Here is an 18,489-nt window from a genome sequence, read left to right on the forward strand (position 1 = left end):
ATTCCCAGGTTAGGCTATGGAGTTTGAACAGTGAGAGATACCCCACTGCTGGAACCTACACAGATCCAGAATTCTGGGTAGTAGAAACAGCAGTGCAGACAGTGAAAGTTCACTTAAAAGTCTATCTAAATGTATCCGGCTCTGGGGGATAGAGAGTGAGAGAGTGTAGCAGTGAAATCACGAGCGCACTTGCTCCTTCCCGAGTGGGCTGAGCCGCTCCAGCAGGTACAGCCATCCCAGTTATGTTGTAGCCTGGAGGAGGAGAGGCAGGACCTTCCTCTGCAGATAAACAGATCATGCCATACAAAAGAAGACTCACTGGTGTGTGAAAGGGCAGGGACAAGACCAGTGATTCTCACTAGTGACAATTTTGTTCTCCAGGGGTTACTTGGAAACATTTTTGATTTCAAAGGCTTGGGGTGTGAACTTCAGTGTCCCAGATTACTATGGAGGTTGGGCATCTTTTCATGTTAATGGCTGTTTGTGCCTTCTTTTGTGTGAAATGCTTGTTCTGTCTTTTGCTCATTTTTTATTGTTATTTTGTCTTTTCAAATGGATTTTGCCAGAGACTCTGCCAAACCTCTTACAAGTCACAGAACAGTGCCCCCACAACAAAGGATTATCTAACCCCAAAGGGCATGGATGCTGAGGGTGAGAAACCCTACACTAGACAGAAGCACATGCCTCTGCAGGCAGGGCACAGGGACTCCTCCCAAAAAGGGGCAGCAGGAAGAGGAACCCCTCCTCCTGACCACTTCCAAGACATCTTGAGACTCCAAGGTCTACGCCTCGAGAGGTCTGGCTCTGGTGGTAAGCTGGCCTATCTTTTCTGAAGAACACTTGCCAACATCTCCATTTGCTTCTTTTGGATTCAAAAGAATGTTCCATTTCTCACTTGATATATCCAAAAGAAACAAATGGAGATGTTGGCAAATGTTATATAGAAGGGCACTGATACAAATTCACAACAGCATTAAAAAACCGAACTAATTTCGCTGACAACAGGGGTTTGGAAAAAGCATGGGATGTCTACATGATGAAATACTGAGCCAGCAATAAAACTGAGATAGAAAGAATATGATGCAGTCATGGGAAAATGTTTGCCAGGTATTGAGAGAAAAAAAGATATGCAATATGATCCAATGTTTTAACTATATAATATGCACATTGTTAAGTATACTCCAAAACATAAACAATAATCACTACTGCGTGGATGGGCAGAGAAAGAAGCTATGGGCGATGCCACCTCTCTTCCCCCAAAATACCTTACCTGTCCAATATCTCTGCAACTTGCCAGTGGAAATTAACTAATATAAGTTTAGCAACTGAATGAGATACCTAGAAAGAAGAAAGGGAAAAAAAATCAAATTACAACTGTTGTTTCTTTCGGAGAACTCCACATTTTGAGAAGTGCATGCATTCATGTCTACAGCAGGCCCAGGTTTGATTTCCAAATGCTTCCTCTTGGTTCTCTGCTTCATTTTTTAAATTCGGACTCTTATGGGATGCCTGGGTGGCTCAGTGGGTTAAAGCCTCTGCCTTTGGCTCAGGTCATGATCTCAGGGTCCTGGAATCAAGCCCCGCATTGGACTCTGCTCAGCAAGGAGCCTGCTTCCTCCTCTCTGCCTGCCTCTCTGCCTACTTGTGATCTCTGTCTAACAAATAAATAAAATCTTAAAAAAAAAAGACTTTATAATCTTAGTGATAATATTAATATAATCTTTCCTGGATCTCTTTGACTTTTTTTTTGTTTTCATTAATGACACTTCTAAGAAATTAGTCTGATTTGAAGCTGAAGTAAAAACACCCTGTTATAGTAACAACCCAGCATTCGACTGAAGCAGAAGAGCTGTGTGTTCCCTGATGTGGCCTATGTTCCCTCAAGCTGCTGTAGGAGGCCACACATGGAAAGTGCACCTCTAGTTAGGCCTGTCACTTGCAGAAAATCTTCAGGCTTGCACTTCTTGTATAAATCCAGCAAATCAAAATACCCCTGCTTAAAATCTCCAAATTCCTGGCAACCAATGAGCCCTGATCACAAGTATGATTTAAAAGCCTATGGACAGCTTTTGTGGCCCCTACATTTTAAAGCACGCTGGTTGTGGCTATCAAAGAGCCCCAGAAGGTGCTCTGAGCTAGCAATTCTACTTCTGTAAATTTTTCTGAGGAAATCATAAAAGATATGTGTACAGCAATGTTTTACCAGAGCAAAAAATTAAAAATAATCTAAATGTCCAACAAAAAGGAACTAGATAAATAACATATGACAGATCCATGCAATGATTTAGTATGCAGTCATTGAAAAGGATGTTACAGAAATAAGTTATCGACATAAAAAATTCACATTTTAATTTAGGGCAAAGAAGCCAGTAGTAAGATAGCAGGTACATGTTATAGCCACAATATCTTGGTTAATAGGGAAAGCAGACTAGGGCACCTGGATGGCTCAGTCAGTTAGGCATCTCACTCTTGAATCCAGCTCAGGTCATGATCTCAGCGTTATGAGATAGAACCCTGTGTCTGGCTCTGCACTGAATGGAAAGCCTGTTTGGGATTCTCTCTCTCCCTCTGCCCCTCCCCAGCTCACTCACGCTCATGCTCACTTGGTCTCACTCTCTCTTGCTAAAAAAAAGGGGTGGGGAGGGGAAGCGGACTAGTTACAGAAAGGAACACCCTGAGGTTGTCAAGACTAGGGTAGGGCCACAGAAGATATGGTTGTGTCTGTAGGTCTAGATCAGGCTTCCTAGAGAGAGCAGCACGGAGCACGAGGTGCTACTGAATCAAGGAGAAACAAGGAGCACACTTCAGACCAGAGAGCCAAGAGGACACGTAGAACCCTGGTCCTCTGCCCACTGGACTGAGTCTTTACACAGAAGCTACCAAGGAACCGTAAGGCAGCTGGTCCACAGGTAAGAACTGCAGGGGGAAAGACACAGTGACCAACATGTGATCCCTGGCCCCAGAGCTCAAGTCACTCCTGAAAGGAAACAGGAGCATACTTGCTAAACAAGGACATGTCCCAGTGTATACTCAGTGTCAGATGCTATGTCAAAGTGCAGTGATGAATGCCTTTTTGTCCTACAGCCCAGGTACATCTTGAGAAAACCAAGTTCTCAAGATAGCACACTTCACTAAAGGTGGGTGTCCCCACATCCCTTCCATGCAAGGTAACAGCCACCTGACTCATACATGTTGCTACAGTATTTTCCTTTTGAGGACCATAGAGACTTCAGGTCTTGGATTCCTCAATTGTAACTGACATTTCTTCTAACTGTAGCCATAACAAAGCTATTTATCTATAGCAAACCACTATCACAAAATGAAAACAGAAACCAACATATGGCTTAAAGTTAAATAACTGCTTTGAGTATAGCTTCTGACTACGATTAAAAAAAAAAAAAAAGCAAGACTGGTAGTGATACTGTTTTGGATGACCTCCTAACAGAGTCTTTTCTATCACCTCTTACCTAATGGGGCCCAATCAGTCCTACACCATTTTCTGTCCTGACTTCTAAATGTCTTGGCATGTTGTGGCTATTAGGTCTTGACAAAGGCACTTAACCACCCAGAGTCCTCACCATGTCCAGCAGCTATCCCCACCTTCTCACCACAGATGGCTTGGGTGGAGCCTGGGAGCTAAAAACAGGCGCCAGGCTGCTTCTCACAGATCCACAGAGCCTAGAACTGGACTGGACAGAGGGTGACCACTCAACAGATGCCAATCATTAAGTGACATCATGTCTTTAATCTGTGGATTTTCAAAATGGAACTCAACTTTTCTTAGGAAACAGAATTTTAGCACTCTACCTAGTCTGATCCTTTGATCTGAACAGCACTTAACAGCAGCAACAAAACCTCCAAATTCGCACACCACATGCAACCCACCTATGCAAAACATGGCCCTCTGTTAAGACAGAAATTTTATTAATGACTGCAAGTCCACTAATGACCAACTCAGAGTATCCTAGCAGAGTTGAGTTTTGGTGAGAAGAGATTATGTGAAAAGAGGGTACCTCTTGCACTTCATGAAACTGATAGTGGAGTGATATGAATCTCTCCTTCCCAACAGCCAAAAATACATCAATACATACAAGAGGCACACGTGTGTCAGCCATATGCACCTCCCACCAGCCTTCTGCAGGAAGTGCTACTGTGATCCCCACATCACAGATGGAGGTGTGAAAACGGCCCATATTATGTCCACAGTTTATCACTGAAAATCAGGGACTTTCCTTCAATAATCCATTATAAACCTGAAGGAACTCAGAGACCATTAATTTAAGCAAAATGCAGTGTGACTGTGCCTTGCCCTACAGTGGCACCATAGAATCTACAGGGAAGTCAGGTTCTAAAAGGCTCTCCGGCAAAAACAGCACAGGGGTAGAGGAAAAGTACCTAGAAGAATTTATGTTAAAAGTAGTAGACCCATCGGACACCTGGGTGGCTCAGTTGTTGAGTGTCTGCCGTCTGCCTTCGGCTCAGGCCATGCATGATCCCAAGGTCCTGGGATCCAGTTTCACATCTGGCTCCTTGCTCAGCGGGAAGCCTGCTTCTCCTCCTGCCTTTGCCCCTCTCCCTGCTAGTGCTTATGCTCTATGCTCTAACAAATAAATAAATAAAATCTTTTTTAAAAATTAAAAAAAAAAGGGGGGGGTGCCCGGGTGTCTCAGTGGGTTAAAGTCTCTGCCTTTGGCTCAGGTCATGATCCCAGGGTCCTGGGATTGAGCCCTGCCTTGGGATCTCTGCTTGGCGGGGAGCCTGCTTCCCCCCACCCCTGCCTGCCTCTCTGCATACTTGTGATCTCTGTCAAATAAATAAAAATCTTAAAAAAAAAAAAAAAAGTAGTCCCAGCAGGGAGGCCACCTCATCCTTGATTTGGGGTCACAAGAGAGAACTGGGGACGCCTGGGTGGCTCAGTCGGTTGAGCATCTGCCTTGGCTTGGGTCATGATCCCAGGATCCTGGGATTGAGTCCCGCATCCAGCTCCCTGCTCAGTGGGGAATCTGCTTCTCTCTCTGCCCCTCCCCTTCCTCCTGCTCGTGCTTGGGCAAGAGCTCTCTCTTTCTCTCTCTCACAAAAATAAATAAAATCTTAAACAGAACAGACTGTACACATGTCCCAGTAGTATCTCAGAGGAAGCAAACATGGCGATTTGGGGGCAAAAAAAGATGTGGGAGGGGGTGCAGGGGTGCCAATATTTAAGTCTTTGACAAGAGGGCCAGGGAAAACCTTGTGGATGATATTAAAGCATTAAAAATAAAAATCTATCTTTCTCAAAGTGCAAACAGCTGAACGCTCTCAAGAAAGAATTTCCTGAGTATTCACACCATTACTGTTTGATGCTCTTAGGGCTCAGCAATCCCTCTGAATCTATTAGAGTCAATAGTTCACAGCTGGGGAGTCTTCCATTCTTCTGTACGTTTTCAATTGTGGAGAACAGAATCTTTTAGTAGAATCAAGATGAGCCTTTGCTGGACTGTTTTGCTCAAGAAATTAACAACCTATCAGTACTACTGTCTGGACCTCTCCAGTCAGGACCTCTCCAGTCAGGAGAGGTCCAGACAGTTCAGGAGAGTTCAGGACCTTCCTGAAACCCTGATGTAAAAGTAATAATACTAAACAGCTCTTACAGAGCTCTCACATCTTGCCAGGATCAGCTCCCACCCTGTTTAAAACCCATCAGTGTTTTCCAGTACTGATGAGACAAACCTTAAGCCCTTAGTGGAAGAGTCATCAGAACCACTGTGCCCTGGAGTCCAGCATTAGACCAAGTGACACTAGCACCCTCATACACTTAGCCAACTATTCTCTACCAAGGATGCCCTTTCTTGTAGCAATAGTTGGAAATTAAAGAACATACTTCTGAGGGTGTCTGGGTGGCTCAGCAGGTTAAGCCTCTGCCTTTAGCTCAGGTCATGATCTCAGGGTCCTGGGATCGAGCCCCACATCGGGCTCTCTGCTCCGCAGGGAGCCTGCTTCCCCCCCTCTCTCTGCCTGCCTCTCTGCCTACTTGTGATCTCTCTATCAAATAAATAAAATCTTAAAAAAAAAAAAAAAAAGAACATACTACCGTACAACCTGTGTGTCAAAGAAGAAATCACAAGAGAAATTAGAAAATGTTTTGAGCTACATGATAATGAAAATACCACAGTAAGAACTGGGTGAGATCCTGCTAACATGATTCCAGAGGGTAATTTATAACTGTAAATGTTTATACTATGAAAACAATATAAAAATCAATGACATAAAGTCCCCTTAAGAAACTAGAAAAAGACCATACAAATAAATCTTTAAAAGGGGGGGGGCACCTGGGTAGCTCAGTCAGTTAAGTGTCCAACTCTTGGCTTCAGCTCAAGTCATGATCTTGGGATCAAGCCCCATGCTGGGTTCCGAGCTCAGCAAGGAGTCTACTTGTGGATTCTCTCCTTCTGCTTGGCCCTGTCCCACCCCCCCCCCCGCCCCACCCCTGCAACAGGTGTGAGAGCTCTTGCATATAAATAAAATCTTATTTTTTTTAAAGATTTTATTTATTTATTTGACAGACAGAGATCACAAGTAGGCAGAGAGGCAGGCGGGGGGATGGGGGGGGGCGGTAAGCAGACTCCCCGCTGAGCAGAGAGCCCCATGTGGGGCTCGATCCCAGGACCCTGGGATCATAACCTGAGCCGAAGGCAGAGGCTTAACCCATTGAGCCACCCAGGCACCCCATCGATAATCTATTTTTAATAAATTTCATATCTTAGGTGAAAGTGACAAGTTCCTTGAACACTACTTAGCAAAACTGACACAAAATGGAAAAAAAAAACTGAATAACTGTATCTATTAAAGACATGGAATTCATAATCAAAAATTTTCTCACAAAATTCCATGCCCACAACTTTTTACTAGAGAACTTAATCAACGCTAATCTTAAATACTTTCAGAAACTCGAGAAAGTAATACTACTCCCAAATTAATTTTATGAGACTAACATAATTCAGATACAAAAAATCTGACGGGGCACCTGGGTGGCTCAGTGGGTTAAGTCTCTACCTTCAGCTCAGGTCATGATCTCAGGGTCTGAGCCCTGCATCCAGGCTTTCTGCTCAGCAGGGAGCCTGCACACACCACCCCCCCAACCCCCCTCACCTCTCTGCCTACATGATCTCTCTGTCAAAAAAATAAATAAAATCTTAAAAAAAAAAATCTGACAAAAATATAACAAAAAGAAAATTACAAACCAGTATCCCTTATAAACAGACACAAAAATCAATCCAAATATTTTAGCAAATTAAATCCAGCAATATAGAAAAAGGACAATACAGCATAATGAAATGAGGCTTATCCAAGGAATGGAAAGATGATTTAACATTTGAAAGCTCCTATTGTAATTCACTGAATTAACAAAATAAAGGTGTAAAAATGATCATTTGTGTTATACAAAACCTGTTTGACAAAATTCTATATTCATTCAAGATAAAAATTCTCAGCAAATCAGTAAAAAAATGAACTGCTGAATCTGATATAGGGCATCTATGAAAAGCATTACATTCAATGATGAAACTGTGAATGCTACTATGCTACTATCAGGAAAATGGTACAGATGACCACCCTCACCATTTAACATCTATTGGAGGTCCTAGCCAGGGCAGTAAGATAAAGGGGGGTGGGGAGACATAAAATACCTTAATAAAAGATTGGAAAAAGAAGAAGCAAATCTGTCACTATTTCTAGATAAAATGACTATTTATTCAGAAAATCTTAAACAAATGTACAAAACTACTACTAAAACTACTACTAGAACTAATAAATGAATTTAGTAAGATAACAAAGTCAATATACAAAAACCAAATGTATTTCTATACAGCGGCAAACAAATGAAAACTAAAATTTAAAACAGGTGAAGTGTTAATAATATACTTTATTTAGACTAATACATCTAAATATTTTTAACATGTAATCCACAAAAATTATTCATGAACTATTTTATTTCATATCCTTTTATTCACGTAAGTCTTCAAAGTACACTGTATATTTTAAAATTATAGCACATGCCAATTCAAACTGGCCACATTTCAAATACCCAATGGCTACACGGGGCCATAGCCACCAGACAGAACAACACAGCTCCAGACTGAACAGAGCAATCAAAATTAATCAAAATCAAAGCAGGGGTTTTTGGGGGGGCAGAGGGCACAAATTAAAAGTTGATCCTAAAATCTGTAGAAGGTAAAAGACCCACAATATCCAAAGCAATCTTGAAAGAGCAAATTTGGAGGACTTATACTATCTGACTTCAAAACTTACTATAAATCTACAGTAATAAAGACAATGAAGTATGTATGGGCTTAGAAACAGAGAGATCAATGAAACAGAATAAATCCAGAAGTAAACTCAGACATTTAAGGTTAATTTTATACAGAGGTGCCAAGGAATTCAGTAGAGGAAACATTCAACAAATGGTTCTGGAATAGCCAAATATCATTATACAAAAACAAACCATGGAACTTAGAGACTTCACCGCACGCAAAAAGGAACTCAAAATAGTTCACAGATTTAAACGTAAAAATCTCTGCATCCTTGGGTTAGGTAAAGATTTCTTAGATACAACGAAAGCACTATCCTTGAAAGAAAAACTGATAAACTGGACTTCATTAAAATTAAACTTTTAGTCTTTGAAGACATTATTAAGAATGTCTTGGAAGAGATGGAAGAGACAAGCCAGAGACTAGGAGAAAATAATTACAAATCATATATTTGATAAAGAACTTAATTCAGGATCTATAAAACACTCGGGCAATTCAGTAGGACAAACAACCCAATTTTTAAAAAATGGGCAAAAGATCTTAACACTTGACCTGAAAAAGGTTATGAAGAACAAATATGCAAAAGAAAAGATCCTTAACATCATCAGTCATAAGGGAATTGCCAATAAAAACTGCAAGATACCACTTCATACTCAACAGAATGAACATAATCCAAAAGACTATCCATACCAAGTGCTAGCAAGGATGTGGAGAAACTGGAACCCTTATACAACGCTGGCAGGAATCCAAAATAGCATTCACCTCAGAAAACAGTTTGGCAGTTTCTTAAAACATTAAACACACACTTACCATACAAACTAGCAATCCCACTCCTAGATATCTATCCAAGAGAAATGAAAACATATGTCCATTTAAAGCCCTGGACAAGAATGGTCATGGCAGCATATTTTATAATCACCCCAAACTGGAAACAACCCAATGTCCATCAACTGATGAATGAATAGATAAACAAAATGTAATATATCCATACATGGAAAATCATTCAGCAATAAAAATGAAAGCACTACCGACACGTAATATGACATGGATGAACCTCAAAAACATTGTGCTCATTGAAAGAAGCCAGACACAAAAGATTACATACTGTACAATTCCCTTTATATGCAGTTTCTGGAAAAGGTAAAACCATAGGGAAAGAAAGATGATCCCTAGTTGCCTGCGGCTTTGAGTGGGGACTGGCTAACAAACACAAGGAACTTTCCAGATGATGAAAATGTTCTTTCTATAACTCAGATTGTGGTGATGGTTACATCGCTGCATAAACTTATTAAAATTCATCTAATGGTATACTTTAAAATGGGCAAATTTAATGAAATATAAATACTTTAAGAAATCTCCATAAAAATAAAATTGGTTGGTTGATGGCTAGATATGTAACAAAGCAAATGTAGCAAAAGGTTAGCACCTGTATAATCTTGTTAGTAGCTATATGGAAGTCCACTGTACAATTACTTAAACTTCTTTGTTTTAATTTTTCAAAATGTAAGTCAGGAGGGACTTTTAACATAATTGCAGTAACTTGCATAAACAAATGTCACAATAACAAAATGCTGACCTTTATGCTACTGTATCAAATAGTCATTTTGACCTTTTACTTACTCCTCAAAATGAAAAATTCCCCTACATAGTTTGGACTAAAGGTTAACTGATCATACAGTGTAAATTTCAGCATAAGCAGATATAACTTCCACAAAGATCTATAATGCCAGTAACTTTACAATACTCTGTGGCTCTCTCTCAACCTCCCAGACCAAGTCTTCTTAGTGTTCCAATGGACACTGCTCCTAGTCTTTCTGCTCCTTAAATGTTGCCATTCCACAAAGCACAGCCCTCAGGCCTGTCTTTGAGTCGTCACAGTTGTGGCTAACCCTTGCTCAGTGTGAACAGAAGCCCCAAAGGTAAGAACTCCCCTCTTATTTTTCCTAGGAGCTAGTGAAGGGAATGTGACTGATCAAGGTGGGGAAGGGAAGGCAAATAGTGGTAAAAATTTCATCAAAGACTGAAGGACGCCCTGAAGACTCTGGTGGTCCAGAGTCAAAGATTTGGTAAGAGCACAGAAGCCAAGAGCAGCCTTATCTTCCCTGCCTTTTCCTCCCCTCTCTCTCCATACACTCAAACCTGACCAACAATAGTTCTGGAAACTCTGGGGAGCTTCCCTTCCAGCTTGAAAAAAAAAAAACCCGCGGGATCACCTTCCGTGGTCATTTACCCTGAACACTGCTCTGCATTGCAAATCCAGTCTGGCCTCGTTTTGCCATTGCATTTATAATTCCAACATCCTCGAATGGTTTCCAGTTCTTTGTTTCAGGAAAACCTTAGCTACATGCATGTCAGAAAGGACACTGCTGCTGGTCATCAGTATTTCCCAAAGGCTGCAGACAAAAATCTTCACTCATCTTCTACAATCTATATTTGGGACAGACACTTAAAAGTTATTTCCCTGATATGGGTCCTCAAAACATGTTCGGTAGTTACCGCTTGTGCATTGATAACCTAAAGGAGTAGACAACTGCTGGGAGAGTTAAGTTCTTCTTTCTGTTTCTTATAAACAATGTAGTAAGTGTGTATACAATTCCGTCCCTACTTCATAAGTAGGGCCTGGGGGATGGGAAGTAGGGACTAGTGGGAAATCTAGAATATGGGCCAACGGTGCTAAGATGTTTCCCACAGAGATGTAATAAAGGGTACATGAATGCTTTAGCCGCAGTTACCAGCAAGGAGCTCCTCACTGGTTAAGAGTATAGAAGGCTACCACCTCTGCATTTCATTAGATATTCTGGAGGCACTGCCTTCCATGCTCTAAGGGCTTCAGAGACTAAAGAAATGAACCAGTGTAAACATCCAACTGTCACTTAAAGTCGAGACCACCCTGATGAGATAAAACTTCTGAATCTGCATGGCCTCCAACCTACTCACTACAAGGAAACAGGAGCAGGATTTCAAGGCCTTAGATAAGGTAATTCCAGCAGCAATTTGGCTACTGGCTTATACTTCAGCAATTCTGTGGCGTGCTGTCCCAACCCATGTTTCAACTTTACTGTGCATATTTTCTCCATTAGGTCCCTAAGCAGAAAGCAGACTATGGTAAAAGCAATTTTTAAAATCACAGGTCCCCAAGCCCACCTCAAGTTTGTTAGTAAACGAGAACCACAAATTTCTTTGTAAATCTCTATCAGAATTTTATATTAATAATTGAAACAAACATTTCTTGATCTCCTGACCACAAAGAACTTAAAATACCAGAGCGAGATAAACCTTGCTACTGAAGAAAATCATAAGAACATACATTTTGGACCCTTTCTAGTACACAGCCAATATCCATCTTTAGAAACAATGTTTTAAGAGTTTTGGGAAATGTAATAGTTGCTACTTGACATCCCAGAGCACCTGGATAGTGTACATTTAGTATTCACAATAATGTATAGAATGTGCTAATTTTATGTAAGGATCAAGGCACATAGTGAGTAGCCTCTGCTCTTAACAACAGTTCCCCAAGGAAACGCATGAGCACAGTCAGTTGCTTCTTCCTCTTTTTAGTCACCTACAGCTGGTTGAAGCTGTCCAGCCCTTGGGGACAAGTTAATAACACAGCTTGCAAATAGATCCTTCCCCCAGAAAAAAGAAATCCAGCAGCCCACCAAAACTGTCACCAGCCCTTCCCACACTTACCAGTGCCATAGGGAGGATGCAGCTGATGGCAGTGAGCATCAACGGCCTGAAAAAATACAGGTGGTAGTTTCAATTTTTATTTAGAATTCTTACTTGCCAACTGCCTGAAAATTTTTAAGGCTACATGAATGGGTCTCCATGCCTCAGCCTGTGTTAAGCCACTTCGTGGTTCAATCACATTTGTTAACAAACACTAGTGGTAATTCACTAAACAGCAGAGATGAAGGAAAGGAGTGAATTGTGGGTGAGCTTTTGGGTCTGGGGTAGAAAGGTACATGACATAGGAAAGCTAGCCTAAGGAGATCAAGATGGATGAATTCAGGTCTTGGAGGGTAGGGGGTGAGGCGAAGTACTAAAAGGGATAAGAGGAAGAAACAAGGTTAAAGCACAGAGACAAAGGAATAGGTGAATTATCACCCTAGAATGGGACAAAATCAGCAGCAATGATGGTGATAGCAGGGTCCCACCAGGGCTCTGACTTGAGGCAAGGCTCACCCCTACGGTCTAATTTAAGTGGTGGGCCTTCACTTCTCCCATACTTCACATCTACATATTCTCAGTTTCTAGGAGGTCAGCTCTCTGGCTCCTGATCATAACTTTGCTTCCTTTCACTTTTTCTTTACAGGTCTCCATGGCAGGAGGGCTGACTTATAATCAAGGCACCCATGCTATTCATGTTTTGAAAAATCTGATTAAATTTGAAGATTTCTCTCATCTAATCTTAACTCACTCTGTCTCTGATCATTAAAATAAATACCAAAAAAACCCCAAAGACCTCGCTAAATAAAAACTATATGCAAAATACAATAAAGCAAAAATATGAGTCATCCATCCCTGACCACCAGGGTACTTTTTATTATGAAAAATTCCAAACATCTATAAAAGTGAAGAGTATGATGAAAATCATGTACCCGTCACCAAGCTCCAACATCAACTCATGGCCACTCAGGTCCACTCTATCCTCATCTATCCGTTACCTGCTACAGTATCACAGAGTAAATCCCAGCCTGTCTTTTAGGAAGCACATTTTAACGAAATACCTCTGGAAAGTACTTAGTACAAAGGGCTGGTTAAGCCCCTATGAGAATTCTAAGAGTTTTCCAGGGGGTGCCATATAAGCAGGATGACCACCATTTTTACGAACCAAGGTCATATCCAGTAACCAAACCAAAAGAAATGCAGACAGGAGCTGACATCCAATGAACCGCACACTGTAGGACTAAAAGCCAAATCTCCTACCATGTTCATGCAGCCATAAGCCCACCTTGTCCAAAAATGATTTCAAATAATGCTCTGCCTCTTGTAGCTACTGCTACTGTGAGGAGGCGTGTAAGAGGGAATACCAAACACTACCTTGGCAGTACCATTCATGTTCCCACTCTTCTCTAGAGGATACCTCAGATGCTAGCATATCTTACTAATAAAGCCATAGACTCCAAGAACATTTTTAAAAGACAGAACTACCAATTGCTGGCCTTAGCTGTGCTTAAAACTTGTAACGCTATTTTTATAACCTTTCTGTTTATAGAAAACTCCATCAGAAATGGAAGCTCCTTGAGGACAGAAATTTGAAACAACTTCCTTTTCTGCCATTCGCAAGCACCTGGAACAATGCCAGCACCAGTACTAGATCCTGTCACTGCACACCCACACTCTCCTCCAGAACCCAGACAGGCACCAAGATCTTCCAGGCCTCTAGGGGATGCAGGAAGAGGCCAGATACAGCTCCCGAGGAAGGTCAAAAAAAAAAAAAAAAAAAAATTAAAAAAGGAAGGACAAGAGGTCCTCTGAGAGTTTGCAGAGGGTTCTGAAGGGCAGAGATGGTTACAGGAGGTTTGAGGAGACAAAAATCAAACATAAGGGTTAGAGAAGGGGGAAACAAGGAGTTCAGGCTGGAGTCTGAAGAAGCTACTTTAAGTTTTTCAACAGACCAAGGTAATCAAAGTGGCACTTTTAGTGGATATATCAGAAAATATGAAATACAAGTAGAAAAAGATTTATTTATATCTCCTCTCTCACCACTCTAAAAAAAGCGATGGCAGAAACTAAAGGCAAAGAGATCTTAGAATTATTTTATGGTAGAGGTCAAACTATTTTCCCCCCTGCTCTCAGCATCTATCTAAAAGTTAAAACAACGGAAGACACTCAGGAAAGAAACACTTGTTTATTGGGAATCAACAAGTTCTTAACCTATCCCAATTACCAATGAACAAAGAAAATCAAATGGCTCATAAAAAGCACTTTGATGAAAAAAAAAAAAAAAGCACTTTGATGAAAAGGAACAATACCTGCCACGCCATCCCACTCCAGCATCCCAGTCTTCCTACCCAGGAGAAATCTCCACCAATTCTTTTGGTTGTCACCAACCTCATTAAGCATGCCCATAATTCTCTAGCAGATTTAGTGTACTTATACCACTCCCTAGCACCCCTTCCAAGGCCCAACCTTTTTATATTTAAATTACTACTTTCATTCCTTCCATCAGTTACCTTTGTAACTTTAAAATACTGTTTACAGGACCAGAATTGCACTTTCTTCCTTGTGCTTCCAAAGCCACTATCCATAAAGAAGGATATTCTTCATACATTAGGCACAAATACATTTTCTATTCAGTCACCACCAATTATTCATACTTGTGCCACTTATGAGTTTGACTTGTATTTGGCTTACAACTTTCTGCATATAGTTTTTCTGCTTTGCGTAGGAATTCTAATTCCCTTGCCCCTTGTAAAAAGTTCTATGGTTTCTTCACTGTATTCCAACTATTTTCCAGCTTCTTCATTTTATCTGTTGCTTGGAATCTACCTATTCCCACTCCCAAATAAATTTTTCCTGGATCCCACCAAATCTGTGTTCAAATCTGGGATGGCTACTTTCCAGGGTAAAACAGAGTTCCTGTTGCACAGGTAACATGAGTCTTTTCATTGGACTACTAGGTTAGTTCAGCCATTTCTTGAAAATTTTCCTTTTTTAAAAATTTTCATCTGTAAATAACTGCTTCAGAAAAGGTATAAGGAAAGAAAATTTCAGGAGTCCTCGCACATCTGAAAACAAGTGTATTTTGCTATGACAGATCTGGTTCAAAACCATTCTCCCTCAGGGCGGGGAAGATTGCTGCTCCACTGCCTTCTGGTTGTCACTGTTGCGGATGACACATCTGATTCCCATTGCTTTTAGAAGACCCCGTGTATCTCATAGAAACTGTTACGGTTTTCTCTCTATTCTTGTTTTTCTGAAATTTCACAGTCACAATTCTAGCCGTGGGTCTTTCTTTATTCGTCTGAGCACTGGGTAGAAACTTTCAATACGAAGAATGCTCCCTTCTTTAGATCCTGGAAATTTTCTTCTTCTTATACTTTTAAATATTTCTCTCCTTTCAATTTTTGTTCTCACTTCCCAGAAATTCTGGCAGATGATGGTTCTCTGGATTGGTCCTCTATGTCTCCTTCTTCCGCATCAATTTTTGCCTGTATTTTGGCTTTATGTTAAGATTTTCTCGACTTTATCTTCTGATCTATCTATGGAATATTTTTTAACTTGGCAAACACAAAATTCATCTCTATGAGCTTTTTTTATTTTGACAGTTTCTTCCAGATGGCAACACTGATTGTTTCATGGATGCCATATCTTCTTGAATATCTAGCAGATTACTAAATAGTATGCTTTTAAAAACAAGCAAAACCATCTACTGGTCTGTTTCAGCTCAGATCAATTTTCCTGTTTCTTTTCTATTTTGCATGTTTTCCTCAAATGACTGGTGATTCTTGGTTAAAAAACAAAGGGCCACCAAAAAAGGGAATGAAGTAGTGGTACATGCTATAACTTGGATGAACCTTGAAAATATCATGCTAAGTGAAAGCAACCAGACACAAAAGGTCATATACTGCATGATTCCATTTATATGACATATACAGAATAAGTAAATCCATAGAGACAAAAAGCAGATTAGTGGTTGCCCCAGGGCTGGGGGGAGTGGGAAATAACTGTTTAATGCGTACCAGGTTTCCTTTTGGGTGATGAAAATGTTCTGGAACTAGACGGAGGTTATGGTTGCACACTGTGAATGTACTAAATGCTACCGATTTTCAACTTTAAAGTGGTTAATTTTATATGAATATTACAATTTTAAAAGGGGTAGGGGATGTCAGGAAAATGAATCCAACTCTGTGTACATGGACAGAAACTGTCAACTGACAGGCTTTTCTTTAGGGTGTTTAATCAGAGGCAGCATATACCCAAGACTCAAGAGTCCCCAAAGTGAGCAATGAGGTCAGCCCAATCTCACACTCTCTAAAGGCCCTATTTCTCCCCGGGATTATTCCATTTCTTAAAAATATGCAGATTATTTTGCCTAGAAACCAAGTGGGGGAAGGGCTGACTATTTTACATAGAAATCTTTAATTAATCCCCTCATTTGCAGTTTGTTTATCTCTTCCAGCCTTTGTCAGTAAAATTAGAGCTCAGGTCTCTTCAAAGATCTGCAGTCTCTTTAAAGATTTGTGGGACAAAGTGGCTCCTGTGTGCAAGGTCTCCACAAGCCACCCCCCTCAACCTTCTCTCTGTTGTATTATGAGTTTAATAATATGAATATGCCTTTACTTTCATTTTCATATTTCAAAATAGAAAACCACCCCTGAATTTACCTTATGCTCTTCAGTATCATCTCTCTCCCTGCCCTCCCCAACTCTCCAGGCAGCCACTGTCTTACTTTCCTTCACAATGGGTTTGCATTTTCTAGAATTTTATATGATTGAAATCATAAAATATTTGCTCTTTTCTCCCCCTGGGTTCCCTTATGCAGCATACTTTTTTGGGATTTACCAATGATGCTTATATAAGCCATTCACTCTTTTTATACCGCTGAGAAGTATGTTGTTCAATGGGCACCCCACTACTTGTTCATTCATCTGTTTCTGGATATTTAGGTTGTTTCCAGTTTTTGGCTATTGGAAATAAAACTGCTACAGACATTTGAATACCAAACAAACAAAAACAAATGGAGGGGATACAAAGGTATGTAAGGACAGCCAACAATCTTGCAGCAGAAGCCAATGCTAACATGCTAGCTGGGGGAAAAAAAAAAAAAAGGATGTGTTCTGCGTCATAAAATTCAAAACTCTTAAAACATTCACATTGCAGATATTATTTGTCATTTTTACAGCTATCATTATCACCATGATCCTAAGAAACCACTTTTATCTTGATATCGATGACACAGGAAGTTACGTTTAGACATCAAAAATATTACAGGAAAAAAAATACAGGAAACCTATCAAACTTGCCAGTATAGTTGGGTGTCTTTATCCTACCCCTACTTCAGTTATGAAACCAGTACACTCTGAAGGCTGGACACATCCTTTCGGCAGCCAAAGAAAATGCACCCTTTCTTCCTCGCTTCAACAACCTGAATTGTTTCACAATATTTTTGTACTTCCACATGAATTCTCCACATGAATATAATGAATACCTTGCCTCATCTCTGAAGATTTTGTTTTATTATGTCTGCATAAAATAAGATTTTGTTTTATTATATCTGCATAAAATTCAGGCTTCTGTACCAGAATCGACAAAACTAATTCTGAGATGCACCCCAAGCTGGGAACCATACATCTACCAGGTATATACTGTCTCTGCTTAGACGTCAGCCAGCTTCATGGAAATCCTTTGATAATCGGGTCTTCTATTTACAAATGGGAACCTACAGAAGTAGAGGTCTGGGGTTAAATTCTCAACTTCTGCATTCATTGACTTGGCTTAGACAGATCAACAACAAGCAACTCTAAAAGAGTTTAAGCCCTGGCTTACAAACAAGAGTTTCTAATTAGCATAAATACACAGCAAGACACATGTACAGAGTGGTACAGAGACAGGAGTGTCCAATTTGCCTGGGGAACAGGGAGGGCTTCGTGGGAGAAGGGAGTCAAGGGTAAATCCTCAGCTTCCAGCTTGGTGGATGGTGGTATCATCAATTAAGACAGAGAATCCAGGGGTGCCTGGCCCCTGCCTTTGGCTCAGGTTATGGTCTCAGGGTCCTGGGATCGAGCCCCACAACGGGCTCTCTGCTCGGCGGGGAGCCTGCTCCGCCCCGCCTCCCCGCCTGCCTCTCTGCCTGCTTGTGATCTCTGTCAAATAAATAAATAAAATCTTAAAAAAAAAAGAGAGAGAGAGAATCCAGGCAGTTAATTTTTTAAAAAGATTTTATTTATTTGTTAGAGAGAGAGAGAGCGCGAGCACAGGCAGACAGAGTGGTAGGCAGAGGCAGAGGGAGAAGCAGGCTCCCTGCAGAGCAAGGAGCCCGATGTGGGACTCGATCCCGGGACGCTGGGATCATGACCTGAGATGAAGGCAGCCGCTTAACCAACTGAGCCACTCAGGCGTCCCCAGGCAGCTAATTTTGATGGCACTGGAGTTATTTCTTGTTAAAAGGAGGCAAAGCTATCTACAGACTCTGGAAAATAAGAGCCTAAACTAAGGGATAAAAGAAATGAGAATGACTAGAGCACGTACTGGCCAA

General features: G+C 40.8%; 1 protein-coding gene across 1 annotated transcript in view; it reads right to left on the reverse strand.

The window, feature by feature from the left end:
• Positions 1-18,489, reverse strand: part of ARIH2 (ariadne RBR E3 ubiquitin protein ligase 2) — a 48,557-nt gene that overhangs the window by 16,298 nt on the left and 13,770 nt on the right. Inside the window, 3 exon segments of the mRNA XM_080829077.1 lie at positions 1,271-1,338; positions 11,976-11,987; positions 11,989-12,021. Coding sequence (XP_080685203.1) covers positions 1,271-1,338; positions 11,976-11,987; positions 11,989-12,021 — 113 coding nt within the window.

This window comes from Martes martes, assembly GCF_963455335.1.
Source record: "Martes martes genome assembly, chromosome: 1".
Taxonomy (NCBI): domain Eukaryota; kingdom Metazoa; phylum Chordata; class Mammalia; order Carnivora; family Mustelidae; genus Martes; species Martes martes.